Raw genomic sequence first — 19,406 nt, forward strand, 5'->3', positions numbered from 1 at the left:
AAGTCAGTGAGCCAAAGCAAAATTTATCTTTTTATTATATTGCTAAAGCAGTCATTACACAGAAAATAACAACCTTTTACTTCCTGAAACAGATTGCATCATATCCTGTTGAACTGGAGAGGGAGAGAGAGAGGGAGGGAAAGAGAGAGAGAGAGTGAGAGAGAAAGAGCAAGAGAGAGGGGGGGAGGGAGAGAGAGAGGTCAACTCTCCTCACAAACAAACTACCAACTAAAACAACTAAAAAGCAGGTTTAAACATACTGTCAAAACCTCTCAAACTATACATCTTTTTCACCGGGTATACTGACATTTGGCAACTTCAAAATAATACATATTTTTATATATGCTATCCATTTAAATATATGGACTAAGAGGACTCCAAAGGAAATTACAGGTCGATAACAGCTTTAAAGTTTTATACAGGTGGGCGGACATTAAAAAAAAAAAAAAAAAAAAAAATAGCTGTCAGTATGTACTGGTGAATCCTGGGTCTAATAAGTATATTTCTTTTTTTCTTAAAATTCAACATCCACAGTTTTTATGACACTGTGGGTTTGAGGCCAACATACAAATGGTAATTTTGTCATTACTTTCTCAAGTCTTACCTGTCACTTTCAACTATTAGTCAATTAAAAATGCAGAAATGCCATTAAAATAATTGTGAAAATATATATGAAGGGGATTTTTTTTTTTTTTTTGATTTTGGAAAGCCCAGGTTAGTCTCAGCCAGATCGACTCAAAAGCACAAAGGTGGTTCAATACAGGCAGTGTGAAATGTGTTCAAATCTAAAAAGGACTATGCTTAGCAGATAAACTGAAAAAGCACTTCCCGTAACATCTTACCTCAAATCTACAGTAAGTTTTCACTGAATTTCAGCCACATTTCCACACAGAACACATCCAGGTGCAGTCCAAAAGGCGCATGTTCCCACATATCCCAGCATAATTTCGCAATTCTCTTTCAAAACAATCACTTTAAAATGTATATGTAACCAGGAACTATGACTATTTCTTGTTAGGTTGATTATTCAAGAACAGAAAAACTTTCAGCACCTTCGGATGCCTATAATTTTTCAGCATTTGAACAGTGAAAAAAGTCTGAACTGACTGAACTGAAGCAGAACTGGATTGAGCTGTTTATCATGGAAACACTTTCTGGCCCTGGCCTTTGACTCATGACACAGAAAATAAGATCTGCTCCTTTTGGAAACCAAAAAGTGTTTCTTTTGTTTCTGTATGTGATCCCATGTTTTTATTCCACTGGTACTGGAAAATCATTTTTTTGATCTATTTAGCTGCCCTTTACTCTGAAACTGGCCAGCATTATCACTGGCATTGGTAGATTTCAATTCCTGTGGTCCTGATGGGTGACGGGTCTGTGTCTGTGTGTTGGGTTGATGACAATGCCTAGCACAAACAACTTACAGTGAATGCAGGGAAGTGATAAACTAACTAATGTACACCATTATCAGACACTACATGCATGAATAGAGGAAAAAACTCAATTACTCTGACATTCTGATATGTATAAAAATAGAGATAGGTAGAGAGAAAGACTTAGAGTGACTGAGAGAGAAAATAAATTAAAAATGTGTGAGTTTTTGGACTATCTACTATAGCTGAGTAATATTTACACTTTCATACATCTTATATAGATTAGCCATGGTCTCACAGTGCTTGAACTGAAACACAATTCAAATGACAATACACACAAAATATAGCTCACTGATACTAATTGCTTTTTGCCTATAGTGTAAAAACACTGCAGTCAGAGGAAAAGCCTCCAAGAAGTCCTACTTGATATTTAAGGAAAGAGAAGGGAACTTTCAGACTGATAACTATGCTTTTCTTAAATCATACAATGGATTTTGAATTAGTTTTTTTTTTTAGGGCCTAGGGTAATGACACTTGAAAAAAAACCAATAAAATTAAAGTAAAAAAAGGCCAAAGTTGGAGTTAGGAGCTACTTAAATCAAAAGGAAAAGGAACTGGCAGAGGAAAGGATTCACGCCTTTGTACAAAGGTCAACAACAGAAATGTTCAATATACAGCATAACAGCAACCTGACAGTACAAATAGTATGGCATTACTGATTGCAGCTTATAACTCATATCTGTCAATACATTATAATTTTTCAACATAAAGCACAGTCCAAGCTCAGTAAGTGGACCTTATATCTTTCAATAAAATGTGGTTCAATTTTATTACAGTATTTGAATTAATGCTGAGTTTTACCATCGCACTTGACAATTTATAAACACTATATGAGCAATGCGCAGCATTTTTGCAGTATGGCTAATAATAAATGCTACTGAAAGAGAGGGCTAAACATGTTTAAACATAAACCATATAAGAATTTTTCTGAAGCTCAGCATAAAATCATTGAGGATTATGTGTAACTCATGACAAAATAAAATAAGTTCACATCCCAAAGGATCTGGGTACATGGGACAGTTTGTTTCATAACAAAAACTCAAACAATTATTGTAAATACTTGATAAAACGTCCTGGATTGAGGAGGTTAAACTGGATGATTTTGGCACCCTGCAGGAACAGGAGGACGGTATGGCAAGGTGTTGAACCAAAAGACATGTACAGAAAATCAGGAGGAAAAACTCCTAAGCAACAGAGACGTGCATAATTATTTACAAATCATGTCAATACTAAAACAACTAAAAAGAAGAAGTATTAACTGGTGGCGTCTCTTAACTTCAAGGCATGCTTTAGTCACTGAAGTCTCACTGCAGTCCAACTTCAGTTCCTCCATCCACTCATTCACATGAACTTTCTTTCATTCTTCCAAACTTCTATGGAAGATGTTAAGCACTGTGAAACACAAGCATCACAAGCAACTCCCTGAATGGAAGACTACTACAATAGTGTGGCACCTCTCTGCAGCCATTTGGCATTCTTCCAAGTGATAAATCGATTGAATTCAACTGGAATGCCAGCCATTGGAGCCGCGACATCCTATGTACACTCCAGTGTTGCTCTCCATGCCGATCTGTGATCTTTCCTTAGTTACTGCACCCCTTCTGTCAAGCCACTGGGCAGTTAGGATGCCTGTCTGTCCCACATTGGTGCTCACACATATATTACACAATATATTGTCTTTGTGATTGGAGGAAACATACACATTGTCCTTCAACAACCCTTTACTCTGAGGAGAAGAATACTTGGAACAGGTGGATGCTTCTCTACTGTTTTGCCCTGTTGTGATGCTGACATCATCCTTTATAATTACTTGTTTACAAGGAGGACCCTATTCTTTAACTCTTTCATTACACAGCAGTGGGTTGGGCTTTTGCAGAACATCTTAGTTTTTGTGGTAAGCGCTCCTCTATCTTTCATGCTGGGACCCATGTAAGAAATTTTATCTATCATCAAAATGATTATCTTTCCATATAGAGTCCTACCAGAAGTAGGTCTGTAATATACTTTGGGTCCAAACACATATTTCAACCAACCAGGCTTTACATTATTTTTGACGCATTGTACTATAAGCCAAACACAAATGTGATCTGTGCCCTTTTCCATGTCACGATTCTGGGCTGCTATAGTGGAGCATGCTCAAAGGAAGTGAAACCTTACAGAATGAGAGCGGTGCGGTGTAGAACAGGTGTGAGAGTCCTGACATATTAGCATAGGAAGCCTTTTGACTCTGTACATCACATTTCTATCTGCGACACTTTTCCACCCCCTTTAGGGATATGACGAGGGCGAGAGCTATACTCCTGTGCCATTTTAAGTCATATGTTACTTGTTACCAAAGCAAGGGTAACTCCTAGCGCCTTGTGATGTCATCATGCAATGCGTGGTGCAGAGCGGTCGTTGGTGAGGGTTCTCTTCAGCTTGACCCCCTTGCGGATGGCTACAAGCATGTTGCCCCCCGCCTGTCCTTCCAGCCCTTCTCCCTCCTCTCCTCCTCCTTCTTCCTGTCCTCCCTCAGTTTGCGGGGGCTGCTGGCTTGGCTGGTGAGGCTGGGGGACGGTGGGAGGGTTGGTCGATGCCTGGCCACTCCAAGATGCCACTGGCAGCACGCCCACCTCCTCCCCTCCTGCAAGTGTTGGTGAATCCGGGCTCTCCTCTCCGCCTCCTCCTCCCATCTCCTCTCTGCTCCTGCTGCCGTTAATTGCCCCTGACGTGTCTGGCACGGTGGGGATTTTTACAGGGATAACGGGTGTACGGATGGGGATGGGGCCAGTACCCACAACAGAGCTTGAACGACGAGTGGAGGGTTTTGTAGAGGGGGTCCGGCGGATTGTTGCGACCCCAGGGGTGACTATAACTGGACCCTGCCCTGCAGAATATGAGCCAGAGGAAGAATAGGAGCTGGATCCTGAATAAGCCCCCTGGCTTGAGTAGGAGGAGCCTGTAAAAATAGTACAAAATTATAATCAATAAGAGCAATATGAATTTAATAATGTGTGATATATGGAGATTTAGTGCTGATAACAAAGATGAAAAAGATGAAGAGCAGTGAGAATAATACATAGAAGATGAAGTACTTTAGAGGCAATTGACTTACCACCATACAAAATATAATGGGAGCAAAATGAAAACAGAGGGAACTTAAAATTAAAGATATAAAAAGAGTAAAACACATTTGTGCTACTATCAGTGTAGTAACCTGTAGGGGTAGGTGGATAAGCCCCAGTTGGAGCAGACGGATAAGCCCCGGTGTGGATAGGTGTGGAGGGGTAGGGCCCTCCAGGGTAAGCCCCCTGTCCAGGATATGGGCCTGGTGTGCTGGGAAGGCCAGCAGTCGAGGCTGGGCGTTTAGCCTGGAACATGCGTCGGTAGGACTGGCTGATGTCACTGTTTCTGGGGATGGTGGAGGACTTGTCGAAGTCAGACTGCTGCTGATCAGACTCTTGGTCCCCCGCCACTGAGAAATAGTCATAGTCTGATACTAGAGGGGGAGAAAGAGAAGAGGTAGGAATATACTTATTCATGGAAACATATATATTCTGATTTTAGGAAGATGGTGGATATATGTGTGTGTGTGTGTGTGTGTGTGTGTGTGTGTGTGTTTTGGGGCAGGGTGGTGGCTGTTTTCTTGTAGGCTTTGTTAGCTAACTAACTAATTTGGTAGCTCAGCACTCTGGGCTCAACAGAAAATTGTGTGGTTAGCCTGGGGGTTACCTTTCCTTAGGTTGAGTTTGGCCAACCTGTCTCTCCCCTTTTTCTTTCAGACTTTTGTGTATGCTTTTTTTCTAGATCATGTTGTTGTTTTTGTCTCTTGATCTGTTTCCAAATAAGCTGTTTTTGCTTTCCCCTTGCAGCACCATTTAAAGTTTATGTTATTCACCTTTTAGCACACAAGTCATTTTTGACATAGTAACAGCCATAAAGAAAAAGTCATAGTAAAAAATAATAGAGAACAGGGAAGGAAAGCAAGAAAGAAAGCAATCAAGACAGAAATAAACAAAGAAATGTATTCTCAGAACTGCAGTTTTTTAGTCTGTGTACTGTACCCATCTGTATGTGTGTGTGTGTGTGTGCGGTTGTCTATGATTGGTTGTGTGAGCATCTGCATCTGCATTACCTTGTGAAGGTATGGTGTCTTCAGAGCAGCAGGGTGTGTTGGTCTGAGTGCTGTAGCCACTGGAGCACTGGATTGAGTCTCTGCTAGACCTCTGGGTATCCAGCTGCAGACCTCTGGATAAGGCCAACGCCAGCTCTTCATGGGACTCAATGTCACCAGCCTGGAGACAAAGTCAGTAAATGTATTGAGTGAGTGACATGCCAGCACAACAAAGTGTGTCACAATGACATAGCTGTAGCCAAAATAGCCTGTTGGTGGTGTTTGGAAGTTGTTTGTGAAGTCGTGTATAACTTGACATTTGGATGGAACGTGGATGGAACGTGGATGGCACAGCAGTTATGTAAATTCACCTCCATCCAGAACTGGCTGAATGAAGAGGAACTGGAATCACTGGTTAAGGCTGGTGATGCTTTGTTTGTTGAGGTTTCAAGTATATGAGGCACAAAAGCAAAGGTACATGAACGCAACAGCATATGCGTGCATCTAGCCACAGATAAAGCATAAATCAGGTGTTAGTGAACCAAAGATTGATGGAGACCACAACATACTGCTACAACTACCTGCTCAAATTACTATTATCACTATCACACATAAAGAAAATTGTGCGAATGGTGACATAGTCTAAAAAGAGAATGAATGATGGAAAAATGGAGACAAAAAGAAGTAACGATGTAGGTAAAGAAGTAAGACACAGTATAACATGTACTGAGTGGGTAGAAGAAGCATTACATGACTTACTGAGTAAATGAACAAGCAAACATGGATGAAAGCGTGATTGACTTGACTGAAAGTTCACCAGTTTATGAGAAGAGTAATTGATCAGAAAATGCATAGACTCTAAAATAAAAGTGTGTGCCAGCTTATGGCAACCTATGGGATCATAGAAAATAAGAGTTCATAAACCAAACACAGACTGAAGCTGACCTTGGGTGCGGCAGCCACAGTCCTGCTCTTTTCCTCGTCTGAGGTTGTTGGAGTTGGTGTTGGTGCTGCAGCTGGAGCTGGCACTGAGGCCAGGATCGAGGCTGGGGCTGAGAGAGGGCTGCTGTCACTGCTGGTACTACCATTACTATCCACAACAGTTGGAGGCTCCTTGTCTTTTCTCCTCCTCAGTGTGTTGACCATAGGTTGGTCATACGGCCCTGGCTTAGCCCAGTCCTGTGAAGTAAGGATATTTATTGTCAATCTGCACTGTTGACCCTTCTCTTTTTTGTGATTACCTCTGCCCACAACTTGTTTTGTGGGCAGTTAGTGTCAACATTTCACTCTCTCTCTGAGCTCACCTCTCTCTCCTTTGACAAATTCTGCAGATTTAACTTGGTAGTAAAATAAAATGACAAAACGCAAACAAATTGATGCACTAAAAATGCATTTATACATTAAACAAATAAAATCTATGCGAGGCTTGAGTGTTGAACAAACTGTGGATCAGGAGGCAAGGAACAAGTCGGACATGAAGCGGATGAACAAACCTTCCAGCTGGGCACTCGTGATGAAGGCACCATGGTGGAGCCCAGTGTGCAGTAGTGGGGGAGGTCTGGGAGCAGGGCTGAGACAGGACGGGACCATGAGGGAGTGGCACTGGAAGAGGAGGGGGAAGATGGGGGAGGGAAGAAGGGGAAGGCCGTCCCTGATCCCAAACTCCCCCCATTGCTATGCAGGAAGGGGGAATCAGCTGGGCCATAGTGGTCAAAACCATTGGAGAGCTGGATAGTGTGCAGGTAGATAGGAGGAAGGATGATGTTGAAAGGAACAGACAAACAGGAACACAAAATGGGATAAATTACTGAAACAATAAAAAAGCAATGACAAATAGTAACAAAGATAAAACTGAAACAACACAAATCACTGGGAAAAAAATTATTCAACTGAAAATTACAAACAATAAGTAATGCATACTTATAATATCAAACCAAAACACAAATTTAATGGAATGACATTTTGGAGATCAACAGATGTCCCCAAAAATGTTGATCTGATGGATGACTGGAGAAAGTGATGCACACATCAGGGAGTTTGGAGATTGCCTTGGGGTGACGAGTACAAGAATATAACTGCTAGTTATCTTAGCAGTGGCTCATTGCACTGAGGCCAGTCTAAAGCTGACACCATCTACAGCAACTATGATGCTTAGTTTGAGGAAACACAGGTGCCTGTGAGGGTTGTACAATACATACTGTATAGGTAGGCCAGAGAGGGGTTAATTACACAGTGGATGAGAGTGTTTCACCTTGTCAGTAGTGTGCTGAGGTGTAGCAGCAGCGAGAGAGGAAGGGGAGCTGCAGTCACTGTGAAGCTGACCAGACTCTGATGCCTCAGAGGAGCTGGAACTGGGACAAGGCTGGGGGCAGCAAGCAGGCAAAGGGGAGGGGACAGAGGAGGGGGAGAGAGAGAGAGAAATTCAAGAGAGACAGAGAGGGAAAGAGAGCGGGATGCATCCATGCACAGAGGGGAACAATTGTAAAGACAGATCAGCGGGTAGACAGAGGGGATAAAAAGCAGAGAGGAGCAGTTTGTTAGGGAGCAGAAGCAACATTTCCACAGTTCTCAGCACAGTTAGTCCAGAGTACAGCCAAATGACAAGGCCTATGTAGGATGTACATAAAGGGGCACTGGGAGTCATAACAAAGTTAATTGCAAGGTGACTGGCAGAGTTATGTTAGAGGCATTGGAGACTTGTTCAGGGAGGGCACAGGAAAAGCTGTCATTTCTGTATGGACAGATACAATAGCCTCATTTTTACACCGGAGCCAAGTAAAGCTCACTTGGGCCAGGGGAAATTAAACTCTGGTATAGTACAAATATTAATACTAATACTTAAACTACTATGACTGCTACTACTACAACTACTAAAATAATGATAATGCTAAATAAATAAGCACAATAGATGTTCATGGACACAGGGCTTTGATCTTAGGGCTACTACCCTGGCTCCCAAATTATTATTAGCAACACAAAAAAATCACATACATTTTATTTTGGGAATTGTAAGCCCAGGCCCAACCTCTCTGGCCCTGTAGTGGCAACAAGGCTGATAAATAGGCCCTGGTAAACCCTGTTTAGCCCTGTGGCAGAAATGTGGCTATTATTGCTGGCGGGCTTACAAACTGTAACTTCACTGAGAATGAAGCTACGAGGAGGCTGATTCTGCGGACTGTACTGTAAATGGGTCAGACGCTGCACTGCCAAACCACCTCCACTGCATCATAAAAACTTGGACCTCTAACTGTATGAATGTATTGTGGATGGGGGAACTCTGGTCGCTGGCTCACTAACAAAACATCAACTACTGCACCCAGCCTCATGGTTGAGCTGTAACCACGAACCACAGACCACAACGTAGACAGAAAATCCCCTTGACTATCTCATTGATATTTATCTGTAAAATGGTTTTGAGATATTCTGAGGTGACGGATAAAACTGATAGAATGAGACCTGCTGATAGAAAACCACTCACAGTGCCTGTAAAACAGAGTGCTGACGTCGTAACATTTCATTTTGCTGTGATAAAATCCAACACGCCGCATATTTAAGGTTCTGCAGGTCTAACCAAACCGCAGCCTGTCACAGTGGTTGATTCTTAAATAGCAGGCTGGGGTTGACCTGTATTGCCCTGGGCCAGAATGGAGGCAGACTAATTTCCTGTGCATTTATGTTATAATAATAGCAATGAAATGACTTCACCATGATCACATACACTGACTACTGCCAGCTTGCTGCCTTTCATAGTGGCTGGGGAATTGTATTGTGAGAAAGGGGACCTGAAGAATTGTGCTGATTTACTGATTTTGGGTCTTTGCTTTTTGTCTTTCTCTCTCTCTTCATATTGTCAGTGGAAGTAGAGTGAAATTTTGCTTTTTAGTTTAGTCTTTACCACCTCCCTCCTGGCATGAGCAGGACGGCACCGCATAAAATCTCTATCGTACTCTTAAAATCTTGTTTCTTAAAAAGGTTTCTCTTTAAAAAGGTGAAGAAATCTGCCAGCGGGATGACTTCATTTATGATTTCTATTGTAGATTCACTTATTTCAGGAACTTTGCTGGGAACAAACATAAATATGTTGAACAAAATCAGAGTAATGAAGCTTATTCTTACCTTTGTTTCAGCTGGCATAGGTGAGGGTGACTTGGACGATGTGTACTGGTCCTGCGATGAAGAAATGAAGCCTGAGTCGTGGGATGAGATGCTGGAGAGACGGGCCGGGGTCTGCTGAGGTAGCGTGGAGCTACGGTACCGATGGCGGTGGTGATGGTGGTGGAAGAGGTGGTGGGAGGAAGAGGAGGAAGAGGAGGAGGAAGGAGAATGAGAGTGAGAGCCGCTGGAGCCCCTGGAGTCACTACTGTTAACGCTGTTCAGACTACTGTGAAAGGGGAAGGAGCAAGGGGTGAGAGTAAGGAATAGGGGGAATTAGAGGGGTGGCAGGGTGAGGTGGGATGAATAGAATCAAGAGAACCCAAAGACGTGGATTGAAGAAGGAAGGTGGACCAGGGTAAGAGAAGGGATGGAGGAAACAGCAGTGAAGGGATGAGGGGAGAGGATTGGGGAGAGTGTGGAGGAGACAGGGTGGGAAACAATTAACACAGCACACCAAGATGCAGCAGGCAGTGACTAGACCAAGCCAGTCAAAAGAACAAAACAAACCAATATAACAGGCATGAAATCATAATGACACTTAATTGCTGGAGGAGATCACAGGATTTCATGCTTGTGTCATGTTTTTTTTTTTTTTTTTTTTAATGAAAAATCACATAAAACATGGTCACAAAATTAAAGCAAACACAAATACTGCTTGCGATTCTGTGAATTGATACTTTAAAGCAACAATTTAAAGATCTAAGCTCTGTATAATATAATCTGCATTGCGCCAATCACATGTGCATATGCACTAAACTGTGTAGAACTGATAATAAAATGCCCAATCGCAAACAGATCATAACTGTTATATATGAGTTGAAAATACTAAAATATGCAGAAACTTATGAATCACTGGTACCATACACAAATAGAAAAGCAAACTAAAAATGATGTAGCAAACTAGCAAAACCATAGCTAGTTTAAACCAACAACACTCAACTTTATCATGCACAAATAACGTGTGCATAATACAAGTGTAAAACTGTAAAAATTTTAAACTGCAAGGCATCAAAAGTACAAAATTGACAATCTACGAATGATCTGTGAAGCTCAGAGTTGATGGCTTGAAAGCAACAATAACAACAATAACGAGCCAGCAGCAATGCACTGTCAGATGAAAACACTGTATCTCCATAAAGTCTAAGCCAGTGCTTATAATTTTTTTTTTTTTTTTTTTAAAGTCTTGTTTTGGGTGGATGCCATTGTAATATCCCTCCACAATGTGTTTTGTTATGTTATGTTATATGTTAATCACAGGCCTGAGGGCCACTAAGCCCACTCAACACATTTTAAGTTAAAATTCTATCATAAAAAGATAGTAAAACCCCTAAAACTGGAGTTACAGAGTCTTCAGATGAGAGATGCAAAGCTAAGCACAACCCAGGCATTATTTTTTGGCACCTAAACCAAAATAATTCTGGAGCAATCAATGGGAGAAACACATCAAGCAGGGAGGACAGAGGGTAAAAGACTGGGTCTGAACAGGTTACAGTACGCTACTATTCATATGTCTGGTGTTCATAAGGGCATCATTGACCATGACGCTTACAAGACTGGGTTGAGTCCCAAAGATGGACCATTCGAACAACAATGGGTTATAGATATGTTGATAAAATTTTCTGTTCCACATCTTGTCCAGCAATAGGGGGTTAGATGAGGCTAAGTACATGTGATATTCTGCAGTTTGCACTCTGGTTTTAACAGGCAGTCCACAGTATTGATATTGTAAACTGAAATGCAATGTTTAAAGAACAATACTCTAACTAATGTTCCTTGGTTTTTGAATCAATATAGTCACAAGCCAGGTTTAAAACAAAAAAGACTTTTACTTTTTCTTAAATTATCATCAAATAATCTCAATTAAGTTGTTTTGTTTTTTTTTTGAGATGTTGGATGAAATCTGAGATACTAAAGGAATATTGTACAACATCTTCTAACAGACCTAATAAGGGAGCCTTTGAAGTACTTGTTTTATTCAACATCTGAAAATAAGCATTGGGCCCCTCTTTGCAGATTTAATCAGTGTAATGGTGTTTCTAAAACATGAACTGTCTTAAAGCTAACAAGAACACCAAAAGATGAAAGAGAGTAAAAGGGAAGAACTGATGTGTAGTCCTTTCAAACTGCAGTAACTCGTCTTCAGCACTGAGGGGCAGACATAGATTGGGCTAAACAATGACACGCGTCCTAGTTCTCTGTCTATCTAGAAATGTAAGCTCTCATCGCATGAGGATTCATAAGCAGTGACAGGGTTCAACGGCCCTTGCAGGTTTACTTAGACCCTGGGTGCATCCTCTGTATACTTCATCATGTACATGAACACTGATCTTTGTCTCATCATAACATACTATACATGTTTTATCTTTAAAGCAGGCAGAACTGAACCCAGTGAAACCGGATGCGGCTAAAACTGATGTTTTATAGACGGTATGTATTTGAGGGATTAAACCCGAGTTTGACTGATTTGCTCTTCCAAGCCTTGTAACTGGTTGTGGGGGCTTACCTGCACATACTAGACTTCCTGGACATAGTGGTGCTGGGGGAAGAGGGCGGGGTCTGATATGACCATTGGTAGTCTGAACCCTTTAAGTCCAAGATCACCTGAGAGAGAAGAAAACATCAGCCATAGGGCCTATTTATAATGTTTTCAAAGGAGGGCAAATTCAATATTGGTCAAGTCACAAGAGCTGAACGGGGCTAGATTTAGCCTGAGGAGCAGAACCCTCTGAGAGTGAAAAAATGAGAGCATACAGTCAGAATGACATGTTTTGTGATAGTCATTTGAAGGTCACTTTTATGACTTCTGTCATTCTTTATAATAGCTCATGATGGAAATCACTAAGGATGCAGTTTTTGCTGAGATATAGTTACGATAATAAACTTTTTTATACTATAGGTTTCTAGGATTGTTTCTCCCATATTTTTCCTCACCTGTTCACTGGCTGGGGGAAGTTTGTGTGGGTCAGAAGTCAGGGCTTTGAGGTCATCAGAGATGGCCTGGAGATGGGTCACCTCTCCCAACATAGAAATCTCCTCATCCTAAAAAAAGTAAGGGAGAGAACAAAGTAATAGCTTGAGGGAGGTAGTGGCATGAGATCCAATTCAAGGGGAATAAAGCACACGTGGGTCATCTCTTCTTAATCTGTCTCCTGAGTCAAGACAATACACTATTATATTAGTAGAGAGATTAAGTAAATAGCATGAAAAAATGCTATTTACTTAATCTCAAGGATTAAAAACAAAATGCTAAGACAATGCAGAGTGAGATCCTTATCTGCTGGGATAAAACTATGATTTGATTTATATGTGTATGTTCATGTTTTGCTTTTTGTTTTTTTTGGTTTGCTGTGCTGATGCTTTTAATCTAACTTTTAATGTCCTGTTTTACCATCTTATTTTCTTTTTAGCTTCTTTTTTATTCCTAAATTTAACACACTTTAATTGTTTTTATGTATGTTTTCTTGTGTTGCTTTTATATTGTTTTAATGCCTTTTATGCTCTATGTAAAGCACTTTGAATTGTCCTGTTGCTGAAATGTGCTATACAAATAAACTTGCCTTGCTTTGCCTTGCCTTGCCTTATAACATGCATGATGATTTTTGCCATTTTGACCAGGACTCTTTTGAAAAATAGATTTTGAATCTCAGTGGGTTAAATAAAGATTGAATAAATAAATAAAAACAAATCATAATGCACGGTTAGCTTCTAGTTTGTTTCTATAAATATGATTCTATTGATTAATTCTATTATTAAAATATGGTTTATTTATAACGCTACATTGCATGTGTGTGTTGTTGGTGAGTAGTCCATGCATACAGCCATATGGGTGTGTCAATCATGTGCATGAGTGCACTGGTGCAATTCTGTTTAAAATCATTTTTGTTAATTTGTTGACATGATTTTTAATCAGAAATAATCCTGCCACAATAGACTAGAACTTTTTAAAACCAACAATTAAATTTGATAAATTTCATCCATACTAATAACACTATAAGTTGTGTCTCTCATGTTTTTTAACTTTCATTTGTGCTTCTCTTGCTCAGTGGTTATAACAGTAAAAACCACAGGCTGTAGCATAACAACAAACAGCAGAATCTCTGTTGCTCCTCAGAGAGCGTTAAAAGCTCATTTCTCTCCGTTTTCCTTAGTACTCACCACTACAGGCCGCAGCATGGCTACAAAGCAACAGAACCTCTGTCTCTCCTCTATCAGAGCCTTTCTCAGGGCCTGTTTTTCTGTCTCCTCCAGCAGAAGGTATTTATCACTGACATCCTGCATAGCACTGTCCAACTGGGGCTGGACATCACCACGACCTGTGGAAACATGACAGCCACACACACACACACACACACACACACACACGCGCACACGCGCACACGCGCACACGCGCACACGCGCACACGCGCGCACACACACACACACACACACACACACACACACACACACACACACACACACACACACACACACACACACACACACACACACACACACACACACACACACACACAAACAATATAGGTTACTGAAATTTTCAGAAACTTACAGACTCAAAAAACAAACAAACAAGGAGCTAATTTTACTATAACACACATGACAGAGGTGACACAGTGTATCACGACACATGGTAGCTCTTTAGACATTGAGTCTACTTGATTATCAGGACTTATCTTCAGTACTGTCTTCTTAATATCACTTTCCTCTGTTGTTGCTTTTGAGTATCAGTGCTGCTCTGTATTGCTGCCCTTTCCCTGTGCCCACTGCTATCTTCACTACTCCGTTTCAATGTCATAACTAATCTTTGGCTATCTGCTTTATGTGAAGGGTCTGTCTTGCAGTGAAAGTGTTTCTTGTTTCTTGTTCAGATATGGCAAGGTTATCTACATTAGGTTAATCCATCAGTCCACTGTGGTGAGTGTGTGTGAGCACAAGTGGTGAAAGATAGCCAAAAGAGAGAGCCTCTTTTGATTGCCTCTCCACTATTCTTTGTTTAACACTTCTGGGTGTCCAGGGTATGTACAGAAATGGTAAGAGAGTGTGTGTATATGAGTGTGTTGGCAAGACTATGCAGCAACTCCGAGATCATCCGGCCTTTGTGTTTTGAATCCAGACATGGTTATAGACAAAAAGACAGGTCCAAGGTTATGCTGTCATTCAGCTCTGTGTCTTTGTACTGTATGCATGTTTGTAGGTGTGTGTGTGTGTGTGTGTGTGTGTGTGTACTAAGTTAAGAGAGAACGCCCAGAGGCCATATCTAGCCCTCTTGAGTTCTCTATGGTGGCAGGAAGGTTGGCGACTGCCCAAGATGACATACAGCCAGCCTCGGAGGCATTATCCTCCCATTCACACTACACTTACACACATAAAAGCACGCACACATATACACACACGCACAGTCTTGACTTTGATACACCAAGGTTAAATCCACAGTGAAAAACTCTGCGGTCTGTCTGTTCTGGTGTCTGGAGAAAGACAATGAACTGGCTTATCATGCTGAGGTTTGACCTGAGGCCCTTTACACTGCAAATTAGCAGAAAAGGAACACAAGCACAAATTGTTATAAACACAGACAATTATGTTCACCTTAAAGGTTTAAGAATAAACATCAGTATTTGAGGAAATACCATCATAACTTTCTCTGAGATCTGTCTATACAGTCTGCACCGCACATCCTATATGATTCAGCATGTGGGAAGCTCTGTTTCCACTACTTTATCTCTGTCTGAGTCAGTCCACAATACCAGTGACAATGGACAATGGGCAGCCAGTAGACACACACACACACACACACACACACACACACACACACACACACACACACACACACACACAGCTGATTGAAATAAGAAAAATAGCACACCAAATGGAAAATATGACTCATTTCACATCCACAGCAGGATAGCTTACATTTATAAAATCTGACACATTTTCTTTTCAAACGGAAGAGTGCCATTTGCACATAGACAATATTATATGGTGCTCACAAGGAAATCAGAAATATTCAGACAAACTCAATCTGAACAGGACTCATTTACAGTGGAGTGTGTGGAGAGAGATTCACATGATGCACATGTACACTGCACTGTAACGCCGTACTAAATGAATATGTCTTAATGTCTGGTGACTGATAGATACTCTGCTGAGGTACCATTTGACAAGAAAAGCACCTGCATTTCATTTTATATTATTTTGATGGGTTTATTTATTTTTCATTAAATTGGTTCATTCTTTTTATAATCAATTTGCAGTTGTTGTTTGTCCAAAATGTTCTACAAATGAACCTATGCAGCAGTGTAATTTTACAGACAAGGCAGATTTGCATGTAAAATCAGTTACATTATTACATCTCTTAGGAACTACATTACAAATACACAGGAAATGCTGCAGCTTTAGGTGGTTCTGGTCTCATGCAGACAGGGCTTTGATCTACTTAGTTGTTGACAAAATAGAACAAAGTAAGCTTCCACATCTAGGGAATCCAAATATTTTGTGTGTTTGGTTTTGTGTCTGCAGCAAGTGAACTCTGTAATGCGGGTTATGTTTGTGTTTAGGGCAGTTTCTTTCTAAAACAATATAGAGATTGTGATGCACGAGATGGGCCGTAGAAGCCAGACTGGAAAGTCCAAATTGCAGTGTATGGTTTCAGTTTCTCTCTGTAGGATACTTGGGATGTAATGAGATCCAAAGGCAGCTTTTCGAGCAGACAAGTATACAATTACACTGTATGAGGTTTTTGGGAGAGCTGGCTGTAGAGAGTGGCGGAGGACATTTAAGTTATAAAAGTCTGGGCTACACACTACTGGGCCTAACAGGGCTAGCCAGGGCTCACTCATTAGCCTGGTTTCCACTGCAGAACCAAACTCACTCATTACTCATGTCACTCAATTTCACTCTGCGCTACATTACTATGATCTCTTTTCCATCTTGTTGCCTGCAGAAATCATTTATAAGCTGGGCTGAAGTTTCAAATAGTGTTTTGATTGCTAGTTGTAAACATTCTTTGCTGGCCTCTGCCCTGTCAAAGGTGCACTGACACAGTTAGGGCAAACTCCCAGTAATGCAAAAATCATGTATCCAGTAAATCAACTGTAAAATACAACTGTTGAAAGACTTAAAAGTGCAAGACTATAGAATTTCAACTATTGCTGTCAAAGTGTCATTTACCTGTGATGATATCTTACAATCGCATGCTGCTTCAAGTGACTGCTTCACCATTATGGAAGAATAGTCAAATTGAATAATGAAGTTTCTGTAAGTGGTCAGCATCATGTTTTACTGTGTAACTGCTCATAATGGAGCAATATTGTGAAATATTCTCTTTAGAGCACAAACAAGTTTTCAATTCTCTGGGTTAATGTGGATAAAAAAATTCATTTATGGGCTCTAAGCCTCAGTTGGCCTTGCTGTAGAATAGTAGCTTTTGAAGTCCTAAAGCGAGCAATGCTGTGGTGACTCCCTGACGTGCAGTAAAATGTGGGAGCATTCTGCATTCTGGTTTTCCTCCCACTAGTTCAAGGCTTGGCAGACGGACTGTATTCTCAACATAACCAAGGTGGTTTTGGAATGGTGCTACTGTAAGATGAGGTACTTTGTCTGAGACCGAGGGAAAGTCAAATATCATTTTCTTTGTTGCTTTTTTTCTTTCTAATGTGCAGAGACTTTGGGTACCTTGCAAAGTGCTTAAAATCATCATATTACCCTCACAACTATCTCTGTGAAAGACAGTCCATAAAAGAACACCTTATCACTTTGGTCCACTGCTTAGCTACACTTTATTCACTGAATTGCATCAGTTTTAATGTTTTCTGCAAATCACAAGCAAATATCTGAGTTCTGATTAATATATCTGAGATCTGTTTAAAGGCCAACTATCACCACTGTCAAAAACATACAGACTCATGACACTCTTAAGTATTCGACCAAATGGCTGATACTATCTACTGCTCTCAACCGACCACACAAAAAGCCTACAAAAACATTTCGACATTCAGCCATATACAATTTTCAGTCTTGATCTAGTCTCTCAGGACAGATGCATGGCTACCAGAATTTCCAAATGCTTCTACTTACACATATGTATTTTTGTATGCCTGAAGCTGATGCCGGAAGTGAAGCCTAACATCCAGTCATTTCCCACATCTGTATCCGATTTCCCAAAATCAGAATTAGAAATAGAATCAGAGATACTTTATTGATCCCCTAGGGAAAACTGGGTAAATCCACATCCACTTTGCAGTTGCATAGCTAAGTTCTACTGGAAACCACTTCTGGATGCCTGGATAACCCTAGCTAGCTGTGGTTAGCCTTGTCTTGTCTGAGTGATTTTGCCGGTGTTACATCCATTCCATCATGGAAGGGCACCGATACCAAATTAGCCATGCACAGCTAGCACTGCAATCCACTGCCTTGGTTTTGTTTCTAAGGAGGACACATTTCCATGATCAAACTTGGAGACAGTTATCAATAGGCCTTGGCACACGTTCCCAGTCGCCATCATGACAGCAATATTACCGACAAAGCTGACTTATAGCAGCAGCTTGGTGGCGTAATAGCAGCAGCAGAGAGGGTTACACAAAGCAAATACACATACCTTGGACCTATTGTGAACAACCACTGTCACAGACTGTTAGGTGCTAAGCTGCCCTGAAAAAAATTTGAGGTAAAGTGCCTTGCTTAAGGGCACAAGCTGGTCTAAATACATCTAAAAGTTGGAGCTATGCATTGAGGATATCCTCTTACAAGTCCCAAAACCAAATCCCCACCAGGGAACCAATCTTATGTTGTGTACTGCATTCATTACAGACAAGGCAGGCACTTCCTGGCATGAAATGACAGCTTGTGGTGAGCAGAGGGGTTGTTAGGGTTGGACTTAAGCTACTGTTAACTTACAACTTTGTCTTTGCAATGGGGCGTTAGTGCACACATTCCTGGTCTTTGGGTTGCAACTAGTGTGTGTATGTACATATGTGTGTGGGTATATCTGTGTATGTGACTATGTGAATGACAAGGTCCAGATTGCTACTTCCTCTTTCTCTTTAACCACAGACAAACATGCTGAGGTTCGCTTGAAGGTCAAAATGCAGTACTCACTGACTGCATAGTCTCTTAAAAGAAAAAAAAAATCTACCCTGAAACAGAATTCACATGCTGTTTCAGTGATCTGAGACAGTTCAATTAGTGCTTGGAACAACTTGTACGCAGACATAATCCAGACAGAGGGGCTGACATGGTAACCGAATCACTGCAAAATTATAGTGGATACAACAAAAGGCACCAAATCATGGGTGGCGTTCCCCTGTTTTTTTAGGTTTTAGGTGGGGGTCGGTCAAGACAGCAGTCCTACCAGAGAGTCAAGGCACACAATCAAGACACACTTCACTTCCTATAGCTCTTCCATTTGTAGGGAACTTAAGGCTGACTCTAGGTCTCACAGAATATTTTTTCAGTTTGCACACCCAAACACCTCTAGTATGAAGAAACCAGAAAATTGGCCTGTCAAAAGAGGGATTGCCCTTACCCCAGTGACTACGAACTCAGTCGCTTATTCAGTTTTGTTTTAGGTTGGATTTTCTCTTTAATGTAGGGTTTTACAGTTGCTTGTTAGAGCAACTAAAAACATCTACTCCCTAGAAAAACAACTTTCACTTAAGTCAAATTAGGGATTCACTGTCTCTGAGAGAAACGGCTACATTAAAGAATGAGCCCTACTTCCAGCAATGCATCAG

The 19,406-nt window shown here is 41.0% G+C and overlaps 1 protein-coding gene across 3 annotated transcripts in view; it reads right to left on the reverse strand.

Annotated features, from left to right (window-relative positions):
* Positions 1–681: 681 nt before the first annotated feature.
* LOC115373873 (protein MTSS 1-like) overlaps positions 682–19,406 on the reverse strand; it is a 73,716-nt gene continuing 54,991 nt past the window's right edge. The window contains exons 7-16 of one of the 3 annotated variants that reach the window (XM_030072488.1): positions 13,837–13,994; positions 12,613–12,720; positions 12,185–12,282; positions 9,643–9,772; positions 7,778–7,888; positions 7,020–7,253; positions 6,472–6,705; positions 5,548–5,707; positions 4,630–4,911; positions 682–4,371 (exon numbers count right to left, since the gene is read on the reverse strand). In XM_030072488.1, the coding sequence (XP_029928348.1) occupies positions 3,803–4,371; positions 4,630–4,911; positions 5,548–5,707; positions 6,472–6,705; positions 7,020–7,253; positions 7,778–7,888; positions 9,643–9,772; positions 12,185–12,282; positions 12,613–12,720; positions 13,837–13,994 (2,084 nt within the window). In that variant the 3' untranslated portion in view covers positions 682–3,802. Of the gene's footprint in view, positions 4,372–4,629; positions 4,912–5,547; positions 5,708–6,471; positions 6,706–7,019; positions 7,254–7,777; positions 7,889–9,642; positions 9,908–12,184; positions 12,283–12,612; positions 12,721–13,836; positions 13,995–19,406 lie in introns of all 3 variants that reach the window. The other 2 variants (XM_030072486.1, XM_030072487.1) reach the window with 2 other exon arrangements.

The sequence above is a fragment of the Myripristis murdjan genome, chromosome 16 (assembly GCF_902150065.1).
Source record: "Myripristis murdjan chromosome 16, fMyrMur1.1, whole genome shotgun sequence".
NCBI lineage: Eukaryota > Metazoa > Chordata > Actinopteri > Holocentriformes > Holocentridae > Myripristis > Myripristis murdjan.